At 40.3% G+C, this 9,688-nt stretch overlaps 1 protein-coding gene across 1 annotated transcript; it reads left to right on the top strand.

Moving 5' to 3' along the window:
- The first annotated feature begins 4,529 nt into the window (after positions 1-4,529).
- LOC103746841 (PRAME family member 8-like) lies at positions 4,530-7,294 on the top strand. The gene is made up of 3 exons (XM_008849136.1): positions 4,530-4,816; positions 5,301-5,891; positions 6,727-7,294. Exons 1-3 carry the CDS (start codon positions 4,530-4,532, stop codon positions 7,292-7,294), a joined length of 1,446 nt encoding a protein of 481 aa, XP_008847358.1.
- The last annotated feature ends 2,394 nt before the right edge of the window (positions 7,295-9,688 follow it).

Genomic DNA, 9,688 nt, shown 5'->3' with positions numbered 1-9,688 from the left:
TTCAGCTTCCTTTTTCTCTGGTGTCTATTGTCATGAACAGATTAAATCTTTTACTGATTTACACTTAGAATAATGTTAATGACATAAATTCACCAAGGTGTGGTGGCTCAAAACATTAATCCTAGCAGTGAGAATGCTGGGGCCTGGAGGATTACTGAGAGTTGGAGTTGCAAATCTAGGTTAAGTACAAGACTCTTGTCTTAAAATTAAAAATACAAATTTAAGTACAGAAAGGAAGGAAGGAAAGAAGGAAGGAAGGAAGGAGGGAGGGAGGAAGGGAGGGAGGAAGGAGGAAGGGGGGAGGGAGAAAATGATGGATCTAATATCTCTGAAGGAAGGAAGGAAGGAAGGAAGGAAGGAAGGAAGGAAGGAAAAGAAAGAAAGGAACCTTTGGAGTAAATCAATTGATGTTTCTTGACCTTCACCTTAGTTTCAGGTGTTACTCTTGTTCTTATTGTTGCTTTTGTTGTTTTAGTTTTGTTTTCACTAAAAGCTTTGTAATTCAATCAGTCACTCAATCTACAGAAAGATAAATCCCAAAGAGTATTAACTGGGTGGAGACCCAGACATCCAATCAAATGAGAGTTTGTGTTTGGGAGGTGGGAATGGAAACGGGAGGGGTTAGTAGAAAGGTGTATAGAAGCTTCAGAGGAGCCAGAAAAGAGAACACAGGTCCAGAAATCAGAGCCTGGCTGCACTGGGATTCAGACCCTGGTCATCACTGCCTGTATCTGGTAAGTCCTCTACCTTCAACAGGACACTCTGTCTTATTTAGAGACATTAGACTCAAGAGAAACAGGAAATTCCGATTTCTGTCTCTTCCAATGAGCAAGTGCAAAATATTCAGTTTTATTCTAAAAGCAGGTTAACCTTCATCTCAAATGTTTAATTTCATTGTTGCTGAATTTTTTAAAAATATTTTATTTATGCACACCTTTGAGCCCAGCACTTGGGAGGCAGAGGCAGGTGAATCTCTGTGAGTTCCAGGCTAGCTGAGGTTACAGGGAGACCCTGTCTCAAAAAGACCAAAGTAAAAAAAAAATATTTATTATTTTTATTAAGTGTATGAGTGTTTTACCTGTATACATGTTCTGCATGTATGTAAGTGCACCATGTGCATGCAAAGAAAAGTGTATGTTGGAGCCCCTGGAACTGGAGTTTCAGACAGTTATGAGCCACCATGTGAGTGCTACAAATCGAACCTGGGTCCTCTGGAAGAATAACAAGTGTCCATAATCACTAAATCATCTCTCTAGCCCCTGTTGCTGAATTTTTGAGACAGAGCTTTACTATAATGTATTGTCCTAGAACTGGGCATGCAGCTTAGACTAGGCTCAAAAATCAAGTCCTCTTGTCTGACTCTCTTGAATGCTGTGAATATCAGCATGTTCTATCATGCACTGGACCATTTCAACAATTACATTGTTCTTTTTAAAGGCAGAGTTTGACTCCAGCCCAGTGTGATTTTGAACTCATAACAATTCACTTCTTTCAGGCTCCAATTAACTGGAATTATAATTGTGAGTTACTCAAATGTATTGAATTACTTTTCTTTTATGTCAGTTAAATTTGCTCTTTCATTTTTAGGAGACAGGATAAATTACAGACTATGTTGCACTAGAAATCATGTAAGAGAGGAGGACCACAAATTAACCACCTTTTGTCACCTCTTTCTAATTATTATGACTATATTTTTATGTCTGGATAAAATTTCTTCATTTTTTTTTTATTTTAAGATTTATTTTCATTATTTATGTGCGTGTATGTGTGAGTGTATAGCGTATGTATACAGGTGCCCATGGCATGCAGAGAGGGTGCTGGATCTCCTGGTGCTGGAGTTACGGAAAGTTGTGAGCTGTCTGACATGGATTTAACTCAGATATTCTGGAAGAGCAGTAATTGCTCTTTACTGCCGAGCCACTTCTCCTGCTCTTTATTTTTTGTGACAAGTTTTCAACCCACTGGCCTTGAACTCAGCATGTAGTGCTGACTATCTGATTCTCTTCACTTTACCACTTTAAGAATATAGATTATAGTGATTTGTCACCTTATCATATTTATGTGGTGGGATAGAACCCAGGGCATATCAGACACTCTAACCACCTGAGCTACATACATCTCATGACCATAGCTATACAATGCCTTAGAGAGGAAGTTTAGAATTTGTTTCTCTAGCTTTAGTTTGATTTTAATGATAAATGCCTATTGGATTATAATTTACCTTTTTGTTTGGTTGTTTGGGAGTTCTTGAGATAAGATCTCATACAGCCCAGGGTGGCCTTTTGCTCTTGACTTTCTAAATCTGTACATCCTCTTCCCCATGCTGGGATTTGAGTTAGGGGACTCATTGTAATGTAATTAGTTTGTAATCCCCTAATTTACACTTCATGGATTATGGTTTTGTGACTCTAAATCGAAATTTCCTTTTGACTATAGCTTGAAAAAGATACTGAAGCTGGGTTTTGGTAACATAAGCCATAAGTCCCAGATGTTCTGGTGTCTGAGGATACAGGAATGTAGCCAGTTTCATCTGACCAATTAGGTAAGACATTGTCTAAAATGAAACTAAAAAGCCAGGTAGGCTGTTCACACAGTCCTAGGTTTCTAGCACTAGGAATCTGAGGAAAGCAGATCCCCAGTTCAAGGCTAGCCAGGGTTACAGGAACAGAACTTGTCACTATATAAAATGAAATGATATAGATAAGCAGGAATGTGGCTCAGCCATAAAATAGTCCTCCAGCACAGGCCAGGCCACTGGATCAAATTTCAGTATTAAATGACCTCCATCAGAAAAAGGAGACTCACCAGATATAGTGACTCATGTCTTTAATCTCAGCACTTAAGAGGCAGAGACAATTTCATGTGTCTCCATGAAATTGAGGCCAGCCTGGTCTATGTAGTAAGTTCAAGGCCAGTTGAAATGAGAAGAAAAACATTTCTTAAAAAATAAGAGGAAAAATAAAAAATGGAAAAATGGCTCAGGGGTTAAGAGTACCCGTTCTTGTGAAGACCCAGGTTCAAATCCTACACCCACATAGCAGCTAAGAACCACCCATAACTCCAGTTCCAGGGGATCTAACATCCTCTTTTGACCTCCATGGGCACTGCACGAAATAGGTGCATTTACACACATGCAGGCATTAATACTCATACACATAAAATAAAAGTAAATCCAAAGAAATTACAAAAAAAATAATTAATTTAATTAAAGAGAATAACAGTCCCTAAAATTGCTTTTTTTTTTTTTTTTTTTTTTTTTTTTTGGTCTTTTTGAAACAGGAGCTCCCTGTTGCCCCAGCTGTCCTGGAACTCACTATGTAGACAAGGCTGGCCTTGAACTCACAGAGATCTGCCTGCCTCTGCCTCCCAAGTGCTGGGATTAAAGGCATGCGCCACGACACCCAGCTTAAAATATTGCTTTTTTGATACCTCCAAAATGGATTATACTAAAAATTCACTATATATACTAGACAGACCTAGAATTTTTCTGTTTCAGCTTCCAGTGTGCTGGGATTATGGACCCTGCCACTATTCCTGGCATCCATGTGATATTTTAAAAGTAGAGCCTAGTACCCAGGTACAGGAGCTAAAACAGGCAATCACAATAGTCCTAAGAACAGCCATGAAGATGTTGAGTTGGAGGCAAACCCCTGCTACATGATGAGTTCCATCCAGCACTGCCTTGGCAGCATTGCCAATTTCTCCAGCCTGGGGTGCAAGAAAGTCCATATTTCCAAAAGGAAACAAATACAAACATTGCTAAAGATTTTTTTTCTGAATTATTTCTTCCCTTAGACTCCAATACAACATGGGAAATTCTCCCATGTGTAACTCCATCTCAGTGTACCTTCTTTCCAGATGCCCTATACACAGTTACTTGACTTTATAATTGCTTGTGAACTTGTTTTGATTTTATATGCGAGACACTGTCTAGTTGTCTAATAATGCTGGCAAGGATTCAAAAACCCCCTGCTTCATTCTGTAAAATAGTATGACATACCTGTACACCCACACACCAAGCTCTAAAACTTTAAAAAGTTATGAGGAATGATATCCATTGCATTGATTCTCCCCAGCTTTTCCCAAGCAGGTTAAATGTGCTGAATGCAGAATTTATATTACTTGGTAACATTTCCACCGACGTTTTTCCAGGGCCTTGAAAGGTGATCAGTGTCCTTTTGCCATAAAACAATTGTCCTCAATTCCATGCTCCAGGGTTCAACCTTTCTAGGGAGGAGTGGACTTAGAAGAGCAGTGGGGTTGGAATTAGATGGGGCAATGCTGACTGTGTACCAACTTGTATTTGGGAGAAGCAGCCCATGTTTCAAGTGAGAGGACATTGTTCTTGAGATCACAAGACAGTGAGTGGAATGGGGTAAACCGAGGTCTCAACCATTGCCAGAGTACTGATTCTGATCCGGAATTGATTTCTGTGCTAGGTGAGAAATAGGACTTGCTAAAACTTAGCCAGAAAATACGTTCATTCCTGGATGTCTCTTCAGGATCCTTCTGACTCCAGATCCAACAGGATGAGCTTCCAGGACCCACCCACACTGCTGGAGCTGTTAAGACAGAGGCTGCTGAAGGATGAGTCCTTGGCCATCTCTGGTCTGCAGGATCTGCCCAGAGAGCTCTTCCCAACACTGTTCATGGAGGCCTTCACTGGCAGACAGTTTAAGATACTAAAGGCAATGGTAGCATTCTGGCCTTTCCCCTGTCTTCCTGTGGGGGCCTTGATGAAGAACCCCCACCTGGAGACCTTGCAGGCTGTGCTGGATGGATTAGATATGCTGTTCACTCAGAAGGGTCACCCTAGGTAAGTGAGAACCAAGTACTATAGAATGTAATACATTCCAGTTCAGGGAAGTTACACTTGGTCAGGGAGAGAATATGGTCAACATTAGGTCAGAGTTTTCTGATGGCATCATCTTAGAAGACTTGCTAGACCCTGATCACTTTTGAGCCTTGATAGGAAAGATTAGTGCAGATTAGTGCAGATATAACCACAGCAGAATGAGCCTATCCCCACTGCTTTCAAAGACACTCAAAGTAGTCACAGGTAAAAAGTCTGAGTAAACTGAATGGAGGGATGCAAGACAGAGGCCTACAGATGTAGCTCAGCCAAAGAGAACGTCCACAGCCTGCATGAGGTCCTACTTTGGATACTCCGCACAGAAAAGGCTTATACGTATAGGAGACAGAGAGCAAGGTAGGAAAGAAGCTAACGTTTGAGAGGTGGAATTAAAACAATGTGTTTTGGGCCATGTATTCTCATCTGAAACTTCTATGTTTACCCCCAGGAAGTGGAAACTTCAAGTGGTTGATTTGCGGAATGTGCACCACAACTTTTGGAACATGTGGGCTGGAAAAAAAGATGGTCGCTGCTCTCCACAGGTCCTGAATAAGAAGCAGATAGGGAAGGACCTTCCTAGATATGCACTGAGGAGGCATTTGAAGGTGGTAGTTGACTTTTCCTACTGGTTCCATCTGGATGCATACCAAACATACATACTGCAGTGGGCTGAGCAGAGAAAAAATTCCCTACAGCTGTGTTGTAAAAAGATGGAGATTTGCACATTACCTATTTGCACTATCAGGAAGATCTTGAAAATATTACAGGCAGAGTACATAGAGAAACTGGAACTGAATTTAGGCTGGAGTGTGTCTACCTTGGCATGTTTTTCACCACATCTGGGCCAGATGAGGAATATTCACACACTTTCTCTAGCAAGGATCTACAAAAATACCTTGAAGATGGACCATACTTTCACAGACTCAGAGGAGAAGTGTATCAACAAATTCATACTCCAGTTCTCTAAACTCAACTGTCTCCAGCATCTCCACATGAGTGATATATACTTTCTCGCTGACCACATGAAACAGTTGTTGAGGTAAGGAAATATAGAAAGCTATTCCTCTTAACAGATTCTCTTTTGTATGAAAGGTTAGTGGACAGCTGATGTTTGCCTGCCACTGTTTAATCAATGAGTCAGAATATATCTACATATAGTCTTGTTTCCATTTGAATTGAATTAAGGTTTCATATGAATGTCATGGAACAGAGGGCCTAATTGGCATAGGAAATGTGTAAATAGCTGCTAAGGCAAGAGGCCAGATGGGTGGGTCAGATCTAGTGAGGGTAGGATGTGATTTCTCCATGAAATCCTGTCCAATCTAATGGGCAGATAACAAGAGTAAGACACTGATAGAGAGGAATCCCACATGCAAAGTTCCCCAGCTGATCGTGGTGCTTAGCAGCTATGTGAACAGGCATCAGTCCGCCTCTAATTTTCCATTGTGTAAGGCTGTATTGAGCCCAAGTAGGGGATGGATAGATGGAGATATTTAACACTAGGTTTAAGGGTGAGAGGCAGAATGAAGCACTGTTAACAGGGACATAGACTCGTTGGGAAGAGTGGGATTAACTGGCTTGGCAGGAAATTTCTCTAAATATTGAGTTAGTCCTTCCTTTGTGTGTCTAGGATGATGTGGCTAGCATAGGTCAGGAGCTGCTGAGCAATGAATTGAGCCAGTCCCACACTGCTGGTGACAAGCCTCAGCCTAGGTGCAACTTAAATGAGCAAACTCCAATCCCTGCTTTCTTGGGTATTAACTTTTGTCATATGCTAGACTAACCTTGGCACATATGGTATCCTCTACTTCTATTTTACCCCCCAAAATATACTTCACTACCATTTGCCATACCTAACCTCTTCCTTTCCCTAGGTACCTGAAGGTCCCCTTGGAAACCCTGTCTATCAGTCATTGCCAGCTTACACAGTTAGACGTAAGTTCCCTGTCCCAGTGTCAGAGCCTCTCTCTTCTCAAACACCTGACCCTGAGAGGTGTGGAACTGTCAGATTTGTGTCTTATGAATCTCAGAGTTCTTCTGGAAAGTGTTGCAAATACGCTGCAGATCCTGGAATTGGACCACTGTAAGATGGAGGATTCCCAGCTCACTGTTCTGCTGCCTGCAATCAGTCAATGCTCCCAGCTAACCAAAGTCAATTTCTATGAAAATGACATCTCCATGGCTGTCCTGAAGGACCTTCTGTACCACACAGCCAGTCTAAGCCAGTTGACCTTGGAGCTGTACCCTGCCCCTCTGGAGTGCTATAATGACATGGGTGGCTTTCTCCCAGAGAGATTTTCTCAACTGTGTCCTGAGCTCATGGATACACTCAGGTCAATTAGGAAGCCTGTGGTGGTCTCCTTTGCTACAGATATCTGCCTTGATTGTTTCGAGCGCTCTGTCTACAATCTACAAACCAGACTTTGTCTTTGTTGGCAGTAACAAGGAAATGATGCTTGTGGATAAACAGACATGAATGACTATTTTCAGTCTCTCATCAAGTGGACCCAGAACACATAGCTTCAGACACTTCTCACTGTGTTGGGAATGGAGATAAGTGGGCTCAGATACAGGAGCTGAGGTTGATAGGAAGAACAATGTGACCATGGGGAAAAGTGCCTTATGGAGTCAGAAAGACAATTTTGATTTTCTCTAAATCAGGATTATAAGTCAAAAATATATAAATTTCTGACTGTTTTACCAGGAAGTACTGGTTAATGAGAAGTTCCTCCAGAATGGTAGTTCTAAAGTGATACCAGACCCTTAGAAACTGGATGTTCACCCTCTGGTGTCACCTGAGATATTAACCTATTCAGCTGGTTCCCAGGTCCAAGGTCAGGAGAGTACCAAATAATCTCTGCATAAAATAATTTGGAGTGTCACACTAACAGTGTCTTACCTTCTTTTTTCTTATGAAATATTCTATATTTTTTATGTAGACATTCAGTCTTCAATTGTGAACTCAGGCTTTATTTTCTGATGAGATTCTCTAAGGTTACCTGTTACCTCTTGTCTGTGTAATAAAATTGTGATTAAAAGTAGCAATATAAGAATTTTGCATCACACTGTTTTTACTCTTCATCAATATGTATGGCTTTAATATTGCTTTTGTCGTTTATTGAATTCCATAAAACATGACTGACAAATTATGAAGGACTCTCCAAGTATTTTGAAAGAATTCCAAATGACAACTGAGGTAATTGCCTGAACAGTACCATTTCACTTGCAATTAACCATTCTTAGATAGTCAAATTGACAATATTTATATTACATCAGCACTTTAAGAAAAACTATAGGCCTAGGCATTACATCTCTTTTGTCAGTATCATCAGGTAAGAAAAGAATTTTGCATCACACTTTTTCCATTCATTGCTATGTTTATTAAATATCTATACTAATGGTCTTTGATCAAATTTCATTATTGTTTACTGACTGACATATGACCACTAATTGTAAGAACTCTTCTAAAAGTACAATCTGAACTGAATAACAGAAGTTACTCTCTGTATAGTACCATTTAGAAATCATAGAAATCATGTTTGAAACTATTTATATTCCATGTATGTTCAGTGTCTAAACATCACAAGAAGTGTCACTGACCACTAGACATCTTATATACCTCCAAAATAAGTGTTATATTTTACCTACGAGATAGCACTTCTCACAGCCTAACCTGTTTTGGGGACTTATTCTGTCTAGTCAATCAGAGTCTTATGCCATTCTGGCATACTCGGTCTATTCATCTGTATAGAGGAGGAGACTCTGTAACCAAGCTTGGGGCTTGAGGCCCAGAATCCAGAACATAGAGACTCTGCCACATGAGCTTACAGCCCCTATGCCCTGCTCTTCCTTTCCTTCACACTCAACACACACTGTGTTCTTTTCCTTTCTTTTTTTTAATGAAGAGTCTGATACAGGGCAAGAGGCCCTATGACATGCAACCAGCTCTAGCTGAGGCTGCACTTATCCTCTTGACTCAAAGTACTGTGAGTAAAAGTGTGCTCTGCCACACACAGCAAGGAAGCAATCTTTGCTGATGTTTGGTGTATGGGCACAGTTGGGTTAGCCAGAGGCACTCTTGAACTGGAAGCTGATGATTGAAATGTGATTCCAATAGTCCTTCAAAACATCATTGACGTCTAGGCTTGGTGGAACACTCCTGTAATTCCTTCACTTGGGATGTAGAAGCAGGAGGATCAGAAGTATAAGGAAAAATTTACAGGCAGTTCCCAGTCCTGCTATCTTCTGTCAACAATATCAAAAAGCCTTTGAAAATCCAGTAAAAGGGCTCAACTAGAATCACTGTGGCCTGATCTCCTAGAGTCTGAGTGCTATGCAAAACTGGTTCACATGTGTTCGTGCTTGTCCATACAGATTGACACGAAATCTATTTTGCCTAACAAAATACTTAGGCGTCATCTTTACTGTTTTCAGTGTTCAAATGTTTTGTTTTGTTTTTCTTTTTCTTCAAAAAGAAAGTTGCATTTAACAATATGCAGGGACCCTCCTCCCTCCTTAAAAAGGCTTCAGATAAACCTCAGTTGGTAATGTGCTTGTGTAATATTCATGACGTCCTGGGTTAGATCTCAGAAGCACATGACACTGAATAAGTTAGAGCACAACTGTAATTCCACTACTCTCAAGGTAGAAAGAGGATTAGAAATTCGAGATTTTGGTAGCTAAGTATCTAGTCTACCTGAGATCCTGCCTCAAATATAGAGAAACTGAAAAATAAAATGTCTATGTAACATACAAAGCAAATGATATACTTATTAAGCTTTTTTTTTTAGTTTGCTTGTACTTTTAGGAATGAGTTTTATAAATTGATACAATATG

The sequence above is a fragment of the Nannospalax galili genome, unplaced genomic scaffold, assembly GCF_000622305.1.
Source record: "Nannospalax galili isolate Female #2095 unplaced genomic scaffold, S.galili_v1.0 scaffold140, whole genome shotgun sequence".
Taxonomy (NCBI): Eukaryota; Metazoa; Chordata; class Mammalia; order Rodentia; family Spalacidae; genus Nannospalax; species Nannospalax galili.
The sequence above is the reverse complement of the archived record's forward strand: the minus strand, read 5'-3'. Positions and strand labels throughout refer to the sequence as shown.

Excerpts from the sequence above, each read along its gene's own strand:
- LOC103746841 (XM_008849136.1), top strand. The coding sequence starts at position 4,530 with ATGAGCTTCCAGGACCCACCCACACTGCTGGAGCTGTTAAGACAGAGG. Across the intron at positions 4,817-5,300 it reads ACTCAGAAGGGTCACCCTAG|GAAGTGGAAACTTCAAGTGG; the intron begins GTAAGTGAGAAC and ends GTTTACCCCCAG. Across the intron at positions 5,892-6,726 it reads CACATGAAACAGTTGTTGAG|GTACCTGAAGGTCCCCTTGG; the intron begins GTAAGGAAATAT and ends TCCTTTCCCTAG.